The following is a 17,866-nucleotide window of genomic DNA, read 5'->3' as shown; positions in this document are numbered from 1 at the left end:
GCTCAACATTTTAATATCTACCCAGTCTACTGCCAAATGAAGAAACAAACGACCTGTGTCGCAGTAGAGGCGGTTATCAACCTCTTTCATCCTCAGGTACCACGCCAGACATCAGGTAAAGGTATAGCTATTATTCTTTATTATAAATATGTGCACCAAGCACCCTGTACTCCACACTACTCATACAACTAACCAACACTTAGACACTTAGCCACCCTTCCTCCCAGCTCAGCTCGCTGTCTGGGAGACCCCACAGTCCTTTATACTCCCTGACCCGGAGGTGTTCCTACCCAACAGTCCACAAGTCCTTATTCCTTCTGGGTCAGGGTAAATAGTCCGTTTCTTCCTGTCACGGGATTATGACGCACTTCCGGGTTATAGGGCATATATGAGTCCACGGGCCTCCTGACAGTGACTCCCAGTGGTCCCCAAGGTATCTAGCAGGGCTGTGCATAAAAACTACATAGTCCATGAGGCCCTGCTGGAATTGGGGCCCATCCATACTGTCGGGAGAGCTCCTCCTGGCGGCCTGGGGGTGAGGGCCAGAATATGAAGCTGGCCATCCACCACACCTGTTGTTTTGTAATTGACAATGCCAGATATAAAACATAAGACCAAGAACTTCACATAAACAAAAAGTAAAATTAAAGCTACTGATTAGCCTCTGATTCTGACTACTCTCCTTATCTTGTATGTTGATGTTTTGTTCATATAAGCTTCATCAAATCAAACTTCATGCATCTCTTGTTGCCATGGCAATAGACCAAAGTGACATGGAGATACTTTGCTTAGGACTTATGCATTATATCTCTGTCTGACTGGCTCCTGGTTATGCCACAAGTGACCATGCATATACAAAATATATACAGAGAGAGAGCAAGAGACTGCCAAAATATATCATTGACATTCCATCTTAAGCAAGGGGCAAATAAAATTTCTGGTGACATCTGATGAAAGCATATGCTTATAGGTAAAAACAGAATGTTTAAAAAAGAATATTAATTGAAATCTCTTAATAAAGAATGCATAAAAGATTATACCATACTTATTCATATAAAAATATAAAGAAAGTTACTTTCTCACTGCTCACTAGTTTATCTTTATTTGAAATTCAATCCTTTTCAGTATCCTTAAAATGTTATGATTTACCTGTTAGATAATCCAGACTTTCTAGCATTTTCTTTTCTCGTGAAAAGTCTAATGCAAAAGTGTCAAAGGTGTCATTCAGGTTGATTTCTGGTATCAAAACCTGTGAAGATGCTGTCGCCATAGAAACCCTGCAAAAAATCAATTTACAGAATTAAGCTATTAGTTAAACGTGTATATATATATATATATATATATATATATATATATATATATATATATATATATATATATTATGCATTAAAACAGTTTACATATTTCTTAAAGTTTTTTACATTGATTTACTTTATGAATTATAAAAAAAGATCTGCTGCTTTGTGCAACATTTAGCATTAGAGTAAATGGAATGGTGGGCTCAGATTTATTCACTGATCTGGTTGTGGCAGATGACTGCAATTGGACCAGCTTGAAGAATTTTAATATATGGGTGCATCATGTAAATTAAATAATTTACTCTGAGGACAGACTGCACAATGAAAAAGTACAATGTTACAAATTACAACTGCCTTTCTCACAAACCTTTTGCATGTAACCTTATTTGATGTAGGAAAGAGGGCACAGAGGAACATGTGTATTCAGGTCTACACAGATTGGCGAAAAAAAATTTTAGTACAGCAATGCTTCTGGACTTTAACGCATAATAGTTTCACGAAAAAACACCCCAAATTGATCAGGCCACTGAGAATCTTGTGGTTGGCTGGCTGACACAATGAGAAGTGTAAAACATGGGCTATAGTCCATGAAGTTTCAGCTGAGTACAACAATGGTCCCAAACATGAACATCAGAATGCACAGTTTGCTGTATTTTATCATGGATCTGTGCAGTAGCTGGTGACAAAGATGAGTTTTACTTCTGTCAGTGAAAAAAGGTGTGGCTGTAGTGGGTTGATCGAATAAAACATTGGAAACCAGCAGACTTAGAAAAACATCACCTGGTTTGATGGAAGGACAAGGATATAGTAAAAACCTCAAGAATCAAAGTCCATACTGTTTAATGGCAGGCTAATGAATGTAGTGTGGAAGTATGAGTCCCTTGATACATGAAAAGCAGTATTGGAATGTCAAAGCATACCTCAGTATGATTATTGGTTAATGCCTCCCTTCATGGTAGATATGTAACCATCTACAAAATAGGCTTTTTTGTCAGAAAACCTCTTCACAGAGCATGGTTAGGAAAGGCCCAGAATGGTTCCAGGAACACAATGAGAAATTCAGAAGAAAGCAACACATCCACATTTACTAAACCTCAATTCATCTGAGCACCTGAGGAATGAGATTAAGCCAACTATTCATTCATTTAAATACATTTTTATTGAGCTTAAAGATCACATTAAAATATACAAAATACAATCCAATTAAAATCAATTAATGTATTTCCAAAAGAAAGTTGTAGAGGCAGTAAATTATAATCAATACTAAAAACTCAACCATTTTCACTTCAGAGAACTATGTGAACAAAGGGCACATTATACAATAGTTCATCACAAATATTAAGACATCAAAATAAAATGAATTTTTTGTAGTTGAAGATACTTAAAAATCAGTTTTCCACTGAGCTATGGAGAATGGTTCAGGATTCTTTCAACTGAGGAAGATATGTAGACATGCAAGAAAATTATTATTATTATTAATTATAATTATAAATTGTTAATTTTATCCCATCTGATGTTACTCTTATGAACAATTTTTCCATTAAAAGATTAGGAATAACTAAGAGTATGTGTCTGTCTGTTAAATCTTTGTATATTGTCACCCAAAAATTGTCTTAATTTTAGAATATCATATAACAATTAATAGGCTAATGCCTGATGACATTGTTAGGGTTCAGTCCCTAATATACTGTATATAAGACAAATTTAATTATAAAAGATGTATATGACACACAGTTTTAAGCTGGATGGTGTGAATGAATCCCATTCCTTTTCTGAGCTATTACCCAAGATCTTTTGGAGGGTTACACTTGATAAACTCCGGAAACACTGCCTGTATTTTATTTATTACTGGGTAAAGTACTATATATTCAAGAGTAGATTCTGCCATATAATTAGGGAAGCGGGGTTGGGGGGCAAGATACTTTTTCCAAAGTGTCAAACTTGTAAATAATAAAACAAAGGAATGTTCTGGGAATTCTACATTTAATTCTATATTTGATTAAAGGCCCAGATCCTCATTGGCTTCCATTAATTAAATACTGTATAGGATAAAGATGGTTGGAATGTATATTTGTCATTTTACATTGGTTCCAGATTTGGAATGAGTGACACACATTACAGTTGGCCATAAATTAATGATGGGAAACCAAGGCACAAAGAGGAATTTGAGCAAGATTTCCTTTCCTGGGCTAACTAAGCAGGTATAATTCTATTACCTTCTAATTGATTGCATATTCTTAAAGTACAAATATTTGTAAAGCTAGTAATATCATGTTATTCCACCCTCTGCTTTAGACCTTTGTAATGCTGTTTTTGTAAAAGTGACCTTAAAGTGAAGCATCATTACAACTGAATCTACTGTAGCTTCTTTTAAGGTGATTGTTGCCAAAGATGAATATTGAGTGTTTCAACACAATTTGCAAAGGTTCTAATAAGAGATAATCAGAATTAACATTGTTTACACAAATAGAGGCTTCTGGGCTAGAGTACTGCAACTTCCAAGCACACATATTCGGCCCACATCCAAATTTGTGCTGTATTGTACCGCACTGAAAGCTTTTCCTGCATACAGCAATAGCAAGACATCTTCAAATTAGGATGCTGTAGGGATATACTACATCAAGCAATCAATGAAAGTTTGACAGTAGATATCTTCCTTTAATAAATCCAATTCAATATGGCTATACAGTATGATTGAAGGGAACAGTTTCTCTGTTCTTTTTGATAAAAGATTTGTCAAAATCTTAATATCATTATTCAGTAACAAGATTGGTCTGTAACATGTGCACTCAAGCTGCTTCTTTCTTCTATGAGAGTGCAATTACTGTATCAATTTCTGGTGAAGAATTTGAGATAGCATGTCATCATCTTTGGCTTCTTCAAACACAACAAGCATTAACAAGATTAATTTAACAAACAACTTTTTTGTAAATATTCAGTGGATAACCATCTGGACTTGTGGCTTTTCCACTTTCCACAGAATTTATAGCATCTTATATTTTAACAAGCCTCAGTGATTTATCCAGCTCTTCTAGAAGAAGTGGGTCGAGTTGTAGGCAATTCAATTTTACTGAAGAATTTGGTGGCATATGCTTCTTATGAATTTCACTCACATGTGCATAAACTGCCAATGAAGAATTTCGGTATTAAACCCTGCACCATTGAAAGCATATAATCCCGTGTTATTACCACTTGGTACGGAAATCACACTACCCTTAATTATAGAAAGTAGGACAAACAGCGCAAGGCATTAATGTTGACAAACTTTCTTCCCTCCAGGTAGTCTCTATTAATTTGAAAAGGGCCAGCAGAGAGATCTGAACTTGCTTCCTTCTGGTTTCAAAGTCCATAAACCACTTGAGAGGTGGGAACAAAAAAAAAAAATTCTCATCTATGCAGGAAAAATGTCTTTAATTTTGTGGGGCTGCCTTTGGTGTCCGCAAAACAACCTACCATGTTTTTGGCAAGAACTCTGTATATTTTCTCAGATCCTGTTACTTATTTCTTTGCTTTTCTGTGGAAAGTTGAATCCACAGAACTTATTTTTGCACAGCTGATGTTTTCTTTCAAATGTTTAGAGTTCAATAAATCAAAGTAACTTATGCAAGTTTCAATAAGTTGAAGTCAAATTAAAGATTTCTAATTTGGGATAAAGATATGAATTTCTAGGTAGCCTTTTCCATGTGCTGACGGTTTCCAGAAGCCTCAATCTGACAAACTGATGATGCTTAAAATTGTTTTAAGGATCATCTTCCTCTTGGCAGTTACATTTCTGACATCTTCACACCAGATGTAACAGGCGGACAGATTAAAGGAGTATTGATATGGAACACATCGATTTACATATGTGATACATATTGTACCTCAGGTCCTGAAACACACACACACAGTCTTCCTGACTACTTGAATGATGAACATGTGCACACCAGTTTAAGATGGTTTAGGACATTCTGTTTGATTTGGATCCTGTTTACAATGTTTCAGGAATCACATACTGTATTATTTAGCTTGGCATTTAACACTTCTTTATTACATTTTGTGTTAATTAGTTATATGACCCTGAACTGGATTTAGTGGATGTATGTACATTGATTATTTTAAATTTCAGTACTAAAATAATGGATTTTTGGCTATAGTGGACTATTTACATTCCAAATTATACTGGATTATATACATCTTGTGGGTGGTGAATGCATAATGTGCTTTCATGTTGAGCACAACAAGTGTTGGCTAGTGAACATTTCCCTGAAAGGCTTTATAACGTACTGCTTTAAAACAGAAAATAAATTATGACAATCTGCACAGAATTCTTTAGACTTTTTACGAGCCATTATGTGATTCTTTTTACGTGCGGCTCATTCACTGAGACTTCTTTGCTCAGAAAGATTCTACCAGAAGCAAAAGTGTTCTGACGACTCTCAATTTAACATGTGCACATGGTTGATCAAGGATTTCAGGGGCATGTCCAGCAACAGTTTTGCATGACAGTATGGACCATTTCATTAATAAAGTAGAAGCATACAGTCATAGTACTAGTAACTCTTGTTGGGGGAGGAAAACAGACAAAATAACGTAAAAAGTCATCCTTGAAGTGATTTCATTCCAACATATTAACAGGCCAAGAAAATTCACAGCTTGATGCAGAAGTGAAGCCCATATATATGAGAACTTAGGAGAAACAGCACTACAGTTGGCCTCACAGGTTTCCAGGTATACAAATAAGAACTTAAGGCTTCACAACCATACAGAACCATTAACCACTACTATGGAAATAAAAATAACTTTCTTAATTTAAGTGGAAATAAAAAACAATCAGAAGTCAATAATTGAGGGTGGTGATCTGGAGACACACACATGGCGAAAGGTGGTTGAGACCTCCAAAGGAACCACAAACAAGGCCAGGGATTTCACTGGCCAGTCCAGAAGAGGCTCATCCCAGACCAGCTTGGCCAGCACTAGGCTTCAGCCTAACACAAAACATAGTTTGATTACTTCTGAATGAAATAACTGTACTACGCAGGAACTTTCCAAGTGGAAATGCTACAATTATGGAATTCTGTGAATAGCAGTGGATAGTGTTATTGGCCTCAATTGTTATGATTATTGCCCTAGTGGGAGGAAAAACACCTACTCATATAAAATTCTTATTTAAGAATATTAAATTAAAAGAAAAATGAAAAAATTATGATTTCAAATACAAACTTCAAAATTACTTCATTACCAACTAAATTCAAAAGATAGAAACCACAAAATAGTATTCTCCTACCAAACAAAATGGAGAAAAGGTCACAAACTCAGAATGGTGGAGATAAGGACACTAAGTGAGACTGATGTCAATCAGACCTTGGAAAGACTGATCATACTTTTTTTTGGACACGGGTACTGCAGGTGGCAGGTGAGGTGACGTTGGCGCACACATGTTGCACACCTTTCTGCCGCTCCTCCATATTAACAAAACTTTTCCTTTTTAACAATTTAATGAATTTAAAAGAATGAATTTTAAAAAATTTGCATAAACCTTGCTCTTTTTGTATGTACCGTTCATGGATGCAATCCATTTGAATTATACTGATTTTGATTTATTTATGGATTTGTAGCCTTAGAGGGGAAAACTAAATCTTTTGCGGTTCACTGGATGAGACTTTCTTTTGATTGCCCACTCCTGCCTGATCTACAAATATTTTTTCTTTGCACTCTGGAAAATCGAGGAGTTGGGGATGTTCTGTCTCCTTGATTATAATGAATATGCTGGAATGCTGTCAATTTCTTCTGTGCTTGACTGTGAATTAGAGTGTTGTGATCTGATGTTTGCAGCCATGTGGCCTCCATCTTTAGGGTGGAGCTTCTGGTAGTTATCTTTCATGTGCATTTTCTTTTGAAGTTTTTGCTGCTTTGCTATCTTCATTCATCTGCACCACCCCACCCTGCCCGTCTCACCAACTCTGCTGTGTTGTGCTGCTGAAAAGTGCTCGGCTACTATCAGATACTGTAAGTACTGAATTATACTATGCTGAAATACTCTCATGATAAACTCATTCATATTAAACAGTTTGTTCAGAGCAAGTGTGTCAGACTGGAATATTGTTAAAGACACTAGCATTGTGCGGTGCCCAAAATATTTACATTGTGGTTCGGGTCGTCACCACCACTGGTCTGCGAATGGAAAGTTGACCGGCAGTATTTGCTCAGGAATACACATCCTATTCATGGCTTTGAAAATAAGATTGTCAGTGTGCCAAATTTTCAATATGCTAAAATAACTTCTGGCAATGGATCTGTGCACAGCAAACCCTGACAATAGTTTACTGGAGCACACATCAAGGAATAAAAAGAAGTACTGCAAGATTTTATTTCTATTGCAGACTAGGCTTGTGTATGTTCATCAATTTGTGTTGATGTCCAGGTCTTCTTGGCCTGTATATTTGCCACCCAATAATAAAACTGAAAGTTGGGTAGTGCCATGCTTTCTTCTGCTTTAGGTCATTGTAGAGTCACTCTTTGGATGCGTGGATGTTTCAAATTCCAAATAAATTAGGTTATGATTGAATCTAACTTCTTAAAAAATGATTTGTTAACGTATATGAGGATGCTTTGAAATAATAAAAAAAATTTCCTTCTCCCTGCTAATGTGAGATGGAGGGCGGACCACCTATTCACAGTTTCATTTTTTTTCCATGCAGACAGAAAAATTTAGTTGAAAAACAGCTTTACATTTACTTGTGATATTTACCCATAGATATTCAAACTGATCTTCTAAGATAAATGGGAAGGTGTCCATTGTAATATTGTAATAGAAAGTTCACTGGAAAAGTACATTTTTACTCAAGTTGATTTTGAGTTCAGATAACTTTTGAAAATCTGCTAGTGCTTTTAGGACTGCTAGCATGGACATTTTGGGTCAGATATGTACAGTACCATATCATCTGCATATAATCATATTTTCTGTTCAAGTTCTTCTCTGAAAATCTCCTTTATCTCTGATGCATTTTGAAAGTAAAGAGCCAATGGATCAATGGCGATTTCAAAGAGCAATGGTAATAGGGGGCATCTGTCTTATTACCTCTCCCTCCTCTTACCTGTAAACATTACATTTCTTTTAGAAACCTTAAAAATATATGTCCCTCTGTCCTTCCTGTCTTCCCCTATTCCATCAGCATTAGGTAGTCTTGTTTACAACTATAACTCAGCCATTCATTCATTAGTAGATGAAACAGCTCCTTTAACAAATAAGGAGGTTTCCTTTAAGCATTCAACTTCATGTTAACAAATATATTATTTTGTTACTCAAAAACAATTACCATGATGGTATATCATTAATAAGGAAATACACAACTCAGCATCACACCTTACAACCTTAGTGATGCTAATCTCTGCAGTGTGCATATCCTATGAATATGGTTGAGCACATGATTATCTAAACTAGGCTGGTAACTTAAAAAAAAAAATACTTAACATGATAAGTGAATGCAGGGCAATTGTATTATTAGTGTATTGACAATAATTTGTATTTACTGGAGCACAGAGCAGGGACAATAAAGAAGTACTGCAAGTCTTAAACGTAATTGCCCACTTTCTTGTGTCTGGATTAAAATTTTTGCTTATCGATAGATAGATGCTTTATTAATCCCAAGGGGAAATTCACATAATCCAGCAGCAGTATACTGATACAAAGAAACAATATTAAATTAAATAGTAATAAAAAAAAAAAAAAGGCAGACAATAACTTTGAATAATGTTAGCATTTACTCCCCCGGGTGGAATTGAAGAGTCGCATAGTGTGGGGGAGGAACGATCTCCTCAGTCTGTCAGTGGAGCAGGACGGTGACAAAAGTCTGTCACTGAAGCTACTCCTCTGCCTGGAGATGACACTGTTCAGTGGATGCAGTGGATTCTTCATGATTGACAGGAGTTTGCTTAATGCCCGTTGCTCTGCCACAGATGTTAAACTGTCCAACTACTCCTACAATAGAGCCTGCCTTCTTAACAAGTTTGTCCAGGCGTGAGGCGTCTTTCATCTTTATGCTGCCACCACAGAACACCATCGTGTAGAAGAGGGCACTCGCCACAACTGTCTGGTAGAACATCTGCAGCATCTTACTGCAGATGTTAAAGGATGCCAACCTTCTCAGAAAGTATAGTCTGCTCTGACCTTTCTTACATAGAGCATCAGTATTGGCAGTCCAGTCTAATTTGTCATCTAGCTGCACTCCCAGATATTTATAGGTCTGCAACCTCTGCACACAGTCACCTCTGATGATCACAGGGTCCATGAGGGGCCTGGGCCTCCTAAAATCCACCACCAGCTCCTTGGTTTTGCTGGTGTTAAGATGTAAGTGGTTTGAGTCGCACCATTTAACAAAGTCTTTGATTAGCTTCCTGTACTCCTCCTCCTGCCTGATTACATCTGATTACCTGATTACATCTATCTGATTACATTTAGAAAATACTCCAGAATTCTTACTATATTTAAGCTTTACTGTGATAACATCCACTTGACTGAAATATAAATTGCAGGTCATAAACATTAAGTTAGTATTACAAGAACATCCAACTTTTAACACACAGTATTCAACTTTTTGACAAACTCTGTCAGAGTTTGATTACCATAGATTTTACAGGTCAAGCATCTATTAAATATCTGTTCTTCACAAAAAAGTACCGCCCATATTTTGACTCATTTTTCTACATAAGGAGTACAAGATTTCATTATTTTAAAGTCATGAAAGTAAATTACCGTTCAGAAATATTTTTGGCTGTCTGCAGGAAACGTGCATGATCACTCTCTTTCAGGGTTTGTTCAGCTTGAGTTATCAGAGAAGAGGATCTCTCGATACACTGCTTGCAGTTTGCAACCTGCTGTGCCAATTTCCGTAGCCTTACCACCTTTTAAAAGCAATAAATTGAGAGAAAAAGACCAAGTTAATACAGGTGCATGTACTATGCCAAGCTCATATAAAAACATGGTAATGGTTTCAAACTTATAATATTGTAGACTTTCTAGGATGAAGTGTGGTGCCAGTTGGCCCAGCTACCCATAACTTCGACTTAGTCTAAGTTTGACTGGGATTTTGTCTGTTAAAATTGACTCTGAATCCCATTGATACTTACTGCATCTGGGAATGCTGTTGATTGGAGATTTTGTTTTCCTTTCCTCCATTGTCCACATCTCAATTATAATCTAACATTGTCAATTTTTATGTTAATCAATTTGAAATTGCTCCATTTTACTCTGTGTTCCTTGTAATTTGTGTTCATGAATGTAAATTATACATGGTTTTATTATTTCTGTCATTGTACTGTATTATAGTCTGAAACTTATGGAAGCACTCTGTGACTAAATTCAGTGTATACAGGTAGACAAAAAAATACAATTCTATAAAAAAAACTGAATGTTACTCCAACAGCAAAACAAAGCAAAGCACAAAACATTAAACTCAGATTTAAACAAACATAAAAACACACAAAAAATGCAAAATGAATATGTCATCACTTTCCCAAAGTGTTACTGAAAAATGTTATCCCCTAAGGAAAAAATACTACAGTATACATAGAAAAAATGAATGACAACATTTGTGTTGTGTCTCTAATATCAAAAGGGCATTTAGTGTGTTATAAAGCCACTTATTTAATCCTCACATCACTACAGTCTGTTCATCAGTTTATTCAGTTATTTAATTGCAAATTACATGCACAAATAGGTAGATTTACATTAACAACCAATATAGTTGTGACACTTATTATTATGTCAATAAAACAAAAAGGCTGAAAGAGTGACTAAAACTGTTTTTATTTTCATCCCAAACCACACAGGAAGAAATCAGCATCTGGTTTTAAGCATATCTTGCCAGTTTTCTGTTCACTTTGATAAAAGTCACCTTTTTTGAGCTTCTACAAATAAATCAAACTATTTTTGTTAATGGAACTAAATAAACATTTCAATAAGTTTAATAAGAAAGTTTAAATAAGTATTTTCATTCATGTGTATGCCTTCTTTTGGGAAAATTAAGCAATCACTACTACTCCAAAATCAACTCTCACCCCCCAAGGCTTTGGTTTTAATCATTAGTGAAAACCCAATAAGATCACGTTAACTGCAATTGCATCTTTGTTTTTTGTGTTTTAATTTTTCTTTTACATTTTCTCCTGCTCCCTTGTCTGTTTTTATATTGCAATGCCTGTAATTTTGCTCCAGAGTCTACAGGTATAAATTATAGTACACTATGCTGCGGCATTAGCTTAATACCTCATGTTGATTGTCTCTTGCCCTCTTGGATTTTGAATATTCATTTTAGATTTGGATTTTGTAAGTGCTTGTTTTTGATTTTCTGCTGTTTGAATTGTGACTTTTTTTAAAGGTTTTTGTACATTGGCTTCTATGAATGGATTTTGCTTTTTTTTTTTTTCTTTCTAGTTGTCTCTTTCAGGCGACCTATTTGTATTTTGCCTCTTATGGATTTTTATTTCATTTGTAGTTTATCCTTTCTAAATATTTTCTGATAAACATTATAGTTATCACTATAACAAGTGCTATTTAGTTTTTGAGCAAGGGGTTCCATGGTTCCCCTCTCCCTTTTGAGATTTCTAACACTTGGCTCCATTTGGTGCGTGCAAGCTGTAAAGCGTGCTTCATGAGTTCAGAGGCTAGGCTTACTTTAAGCTTGACTTTGAGCATGCATCATAACAAATCCACAATGCCAATAAGTCCAGTACTGTAATAGCTGCTACAACTGTGCTCCTCAGTCATGGTCCTAATTTCCGCCACCACTGTGACAATAAGCTTCAGTTGTAACGCACTCTTTCAAGCTGTACTTCAAATCGGTGTAGTGTAAGAGCAGCAACACAGTCTTGATAATAATGAAGGTAGTTTGAGGTCAGCTTATTTCACAATTTGGAGTCACTCCAGGGTAGACAATGCAAGATTTGATTTGAAAACCTGTTCAGTATGACAAACAAAAGTTATGAACACTGATTTAAAAAGCCAACACCCATTAATTGAAAGAAAAAGTATTCTGGAATGTGTACAGTGTGTCTTTGCTTACTTGATTTCCTTTAGCAAAATGAAGTTTGAAACTGAATATGTACCAAAGATGGCTGAAAACAGCTCCTGATTTTATTTTTATTAATATCGCCTGTTTCAGATTTGATCACTGGCTGATTAATATTATGAACTTGTTATTATGTCTCTGTTTGAATTTTAAATGAACACTGAACAATGAGAACACAGGCTTTCAGATTATAAGGCTTCAGTACAGAGTTTATCTGAGTGTAAATTGAACATGTTCATTGTTAATTTTGAAGGCCTTTTGTCATGATCTTCCTGCAATCCTGTCCCAGAACTTTTTTTAACCTTTTTAGTAACATCCCTGTTGCCTGTACCACTTTTTTGATTACTTTGTTCAATTTAGCCCAATGTTTTAGCTAAATATGCAGTTATCACCTGAGGATTGGGTGGATGAACTGGGTAGAACCCCCTTGAGGCCTCAGCTATTTGCTGTGGCATTGTATTTAACACCAAAGAAAGGTTAGCTTAACTTTCGCTTGATTTAGTGAGTACTGCTAACAAGTATTCTTGATGTTAATGAAAAAACACTGTAAGTTTATTATTTCTCCTTGTTTAAATTGATAACATTTAAGTCCTTTTGTCAGTTCAGTTTCCAAGATATTTATAGCTCTTTTGCTCAGTTTCTTCTAATTAAAGTACTATGCTTTTCCTGTCCTTGTTCATTGTTTATTTGTTTGTTATTCTTAGTAGTTGGATTTTATTTTAGCATTTTCAAATATATAAATTAAATATTTTTATTTGAGTTGTGAAGTTTGGGTGGGATTTTATGGTTCTGACCTTCCCCTTTGTGCTAAATTCCTAACACCATCCAGTCACATTTTTCAAAACCACTTGGCAGAAAGAAACTACTGATGGGACACCAAGCACAGGACAAGCTCAGGCACACAGCAGCACTCACGCATATGGAGTGAATTTAGAGATGCCAGTTAGACAATCATGCACATTTTTGGGATTTGAAAGGAAACCAGAGTACTCTGGAGAGAAAAACCCATGCAGACATAAGGACATAATCTTTTAAATATTTTCATCTAAAATAAAACATTCTATCCCCTGGTTTTAAAAAGATAAAAAGAATTGCTACTTGCTCCTAAATTCATTAATTTAATTTTCACCCATCCATTATCCAACCTGTTATATTACTGATTTAATTTCTACAGCCTAAATATGACTTATTGAAATGGTCTCACTATGTAAAACCTTGCTGATATTGCATCTTCCTCTGTGCAACCTTTTTTAACAGAAAAGCAAATAAACGAAAACTGGAAATAATTATATTTTTGAGTCATAAAGGCAGAATGGAGAGTTTGTGGTTCATTTTATCTGTGTTACAAAGCCAATTACATTAATAGGAGTGTGCATATATTTATTTACTCATCCCTAGGTATTATATTAAAGAACACTATGAAAATAACACACATCATTAAATAGATCTTAGATAGCTTGGCATTTTGATAAAAGTAAAAATCAATGAATGTGCTAAAAACAATTAAATAGCTGAAGTGCAAAAGAATTGATGGATATGTAAATAATTGTTGAATTATGTCATATACTGTATATCAATATATGCAGAACTTAAGGTTCCCAATAATGTATAAACAAGCAGATGATAAAGAATTTAAGTAATCAATATTTAGTATACTTTACATTAGAGCAAATTAAAAGTATTAATTTTGAAATGTAATAAACATATTCATATACAGCAACTTGTGGGAACCAATTTTTTTCCAAAAATACTCTGACTGCATTATTAGACAGTTTCTCTGTTGATAATTGAAATTTTAAAATACCTATTAACAGCACAAAAAAGTGGCTCATTATGCAAACAAAACAAGCCTCAGCCTCTCCCAGCCAACACTGGGTTCAAAGTACTCACATACTCATGTATTCATACGTGACAAATTTGACAATTAACCTCTGTCACCCATGCATGTCTGTTGGTCTTCCTCCAAGGCTCCCTGAAGGTATGCAATGATACCATGAGAGGGCACTGCTGCTAACCCTTTTCTCTCTGGGAATCCACACAGTGAGGGCAGCTAGCCAAGCCCCTTCTGTTCCGGCGAGGACAAAACCTCTGGACTCCCAGAAGGAGATGCCATTCATGAAAGGAGCATACCACTAGTCAGACCTCAATACGATTAACTGAAACTCTCAAAAGTCTTTATTTTCATTAGCTCAAAGAATGCAGCACCACATCACGATAAGCATCATCCTAAGTTTTGACTTCTCATTAAATGACTCCGCTAACTTGGTGGGCACCCCAAATTATCTTGAGATCCTCTGCTGTTCCTGCACCAGGCCACATCTGCAGTTAAAAAACGTATACTGTATATGGAAGAATGTGTAACCTCTAGGCATTTAGAGAGTAGGACATGGTATAAAAAATAGAAAAGAGAATCCTTTTATTTCATTTAAAGGAAAATCAGAATTAAATTATACTGAATTATTACTACTGAATCTCATCCTAGTGTATTTCTCCACCTGTTCCTACTCTTTGCTTTCTTAGTAAACTCCTTTGTGAGCTATAACTTTATATATAAACAGCAAGTTTATTTGTCTTATAGCAAACTGTACATTAACTATTTAATAATAAAATTAAATGTAGTAAATTAAGTAGATGATGACAGCCTCCATTCTGCTATGTAAGGTATTATGACAAATGCCATTAATGCATTGAGCAGGCATCAAATGGTAGAAATATTTCATAGACTAGATATAAGTGGTAGACCTTCAACTGGTCATTGACCCCCAAACAAAGAGATGATACACTACACCTATCCCACAAAGTTCTTCCTAACTTCCACAACAGCCAACATAGTCCCATCATCACTTGTGCTGGCATTGTAATCCCAGTGATTATCCACAGTGGAACCTGGCAAAAAGTAACTGGGAAAGAGACTGAGAAAGTTGTGACCTGCATCCATGCAATACTGGAATGATATGCCAGTTCAGCGGGCTCAAGACTGAACACACCAAGAAGAGCGTTTCCTGAGGTTTCTACGACAATTGTAGTGTCTCAAAGGCCAAAGAAGTAAAGGAGGTGTTATCAGCTATGAAATATCCCTTTGGAAGTTCATTGACAACTAGGGCCACAAAGGACTCCAAAGACCTTTTCAACTTCAACTTTCCAAAACCTCATAAAAGACTGCATGACAATTGCATCATCATGAAAAAGATTAAATAATTCAAAATGGCACAAAAATGGACTATAACAATTCACATAATACAGAAATGAAACTATTAAACAGAAAAGAACCAAAATCACAAAATTAACATCATGGTCCTTCCAGAGATGAAGACTCAAATCAAACCACAACAAACAACACTCACCATGTTTCTTCTATAAATCAGAAGTGCTAAATGCATCCCGAATTAGATTTCCTTTGGAAATACTATGATACAAGTCCCTACTCCAACCTACCTCCTGGTTAAGTATTCTAACATTCAACAATCTTTGAAGAATTAAACTCTTAATTAAAAGACAAGAGTCAAATTGATCTATTGTTATTAAGAACAAGCTGGGGATCATCAGCATTAATAATAAAGACAGCCCCTTTTCAATCCATAGCCTAGTGATGCACACAGCTTAAAGTAGCCACTCTTGTCAAGCAGACAAGCAATGTGACCCATCACTAAACACCTCAAGTTGACCGCAATACTCTTCCTAAATGTGTCTGTAAGGTGGAAACAGTCACTAATCATAAATGGGTCTAAATGGTGGCTGTGAATTAAGTTTCTTAGAAATCTTACAAATTTTTGTCTTTAAAAATTTCAACAAATGTGTGCTTGAAAACAAAAACCCTGTCTCTTATCTAACAGAAAAAGAATAACCAAAATTAGTCCAAGAGACATTACTTGCATAGAACTGATAGACTGATACTGCTTCTTTGAAGAATACGTGCTAAAAAAGATCACTCATGAAAACTTGAATTTTAAACACAAGACCATGAAAAAGTTTCCATACTAAACCTTCCAAAACGATATTAGTTTCTTCAAGAAAATATATTTGATGATATTTTTCAAGTTATAAATAAATAAAACATTTATACAATTGCATTTATTATACTGTATGTAACAAGCAGCATATATAATTTGCTTTGTCACATCCAACTGTATGTTATGAATATTTATCATTAAGGTGTTGCTGAAAACAAAAAAAGAAAGGACTTCCATAATGTTGGCCACAGAAGTTTCCAAAACTTTTTGCACTTGAGGACTACTGAAAGCAGGAAAACAATGTTATTCCTTCATTCCTGTTTATAGATGCAACTCTGTAGATCGTTTACACCCTGATTTTAACAGGACCTTGGCGTTAGATGTTATTTTTAAAATCTTTTTTTTTTTTTTTGTAAATGGGTGTTGACACAGTCAACCTGATGAAAAATGGGGTCCCTGTCCATTATCTTGGGGTTCAAAGCTCAGATTATGACAGAAATGCACAAGCTAAGAAGAAAATAAAGCTCTAGAAGAAGCAAAAGAGTGCTGTTGGAAAAATGAGGAAGCAGTCAGATGCCTAAGAAGACATTGCAGCAGGAGCACAAGAAGCATCTTAACCAGTCATGGCATGCTGGCCAGAAGACGTTATATCATAGGCACAACTAGGAGCTCTCTGAGGGCAGGTTTGTTAATTACAAATCTAAGAAATGTATGCTTATTTTAATTTGTTTTTCCTTTTCATTTTTGACAAGTATTTGCTAATTACAATAATATTTTGCTCTTGGGGTTAATTAAAAATTTTTCTGTTGCAATGTTTCCTGCAAAAAGCACTGCTGCATAATGTATTTACAAGCATGAACAATTAATGATACTTTTGAGATAGCCAATCCCAATTTATAAAAAGCAAACTAAAATGATTTAGGTATTCATATTAAGTTAAGTCAGAAGAGTGCAGGAACATTTAGAAAGAAAAACAAAATATAATGCTATGTTGTAAAAACTGTTTAGTATAAATCAAAGCATGTAGACCCTTTAATAAGATGTGGTTGTACATCTGGTCATCACACAACAGAACAGACATAACAGCTATAGAAGCTGTGCAGGGGAGACCAACCAAATACATCCTTGGATTAAAGACCATGTCCAGTTCTGACAGGCTAATTGAATTACACATCTTGGGTCTTGAAAAGAAAAGCTATGTGGAAAAATTATCTTCCACAATCTGGTCCAGCAATTTCCTGTATGTGAGGAAAGTAAAAAGAACTACAGAAATCAGGAAATAATTCTTCACATAAAGTTCACATGAAAACAAACACATTTTACAAAATATCTCATGACATACTGTATTAGTACCACACAGGTAGTAGCTAATTAAACAAGCTTGGTGGACTGAATGGACTCCTCTTATAAACCATATTGAGAATCCAAACTACTGTAAATAAAATTTAAAAAAATCATTTCTGGACATATTTACTATATGTGCTTTTAGGTACAGGTCATCAATAGTAGATGTGCCCTTCTATCAATGGCATATTTAAATAAATCAATTTTCAATACTATTTTATTCCCATTT

The 17,866-nt window shown here is 35.2% G+C and overlaps 1 protein-coding gene across 8 annotated transcripts in view; it reads right to left on the bottom strand.

The window, feature by feature from the left end:
* Positions 1-17,866, bottom strand: part of mid1 (midline 1) — a 637,552-nt gene that overhangs the window by 52,370 nt on the left and 567,316 nt on the right. For all 8 annotated transcript variants that reach the window (XM_039743637.1, XM_039743638.1, XM_039743636.1 and 5 more), the window contains 2 exons: positions 10,033-10,181; positions 1,150-1,277 (listed from right to left, as the gene is read on the bottom strand). In XM_039743637.1, coding sequence (XP_039599571.1) covers positions 1,150-1,277; positions 10,033-10,181 — 277 coding nt within the window. The remainder of the gene's footprint in view (positions 1-1,149; positions 1,278-10,032; positions 10,182-17,866) is intronic.

The sequence above is a fragment of the Polypterus senegalus genome, chromosome 2 (assembly GCF_016835505.1).
Source record: "Polypterus senegalus isolate Bchr_013 chromosome 2, ASM1683550v1, whole genome shotgun sequence".
NCBI lineage: Eukaryota > Metazoa > Chordata > Cladistia > Polypteriformes > Polypteridae > Polypterus > Polypterus senegalus.
This window is presented reverse-complemented; position numbering and strand designations above follow the sequence as displayed.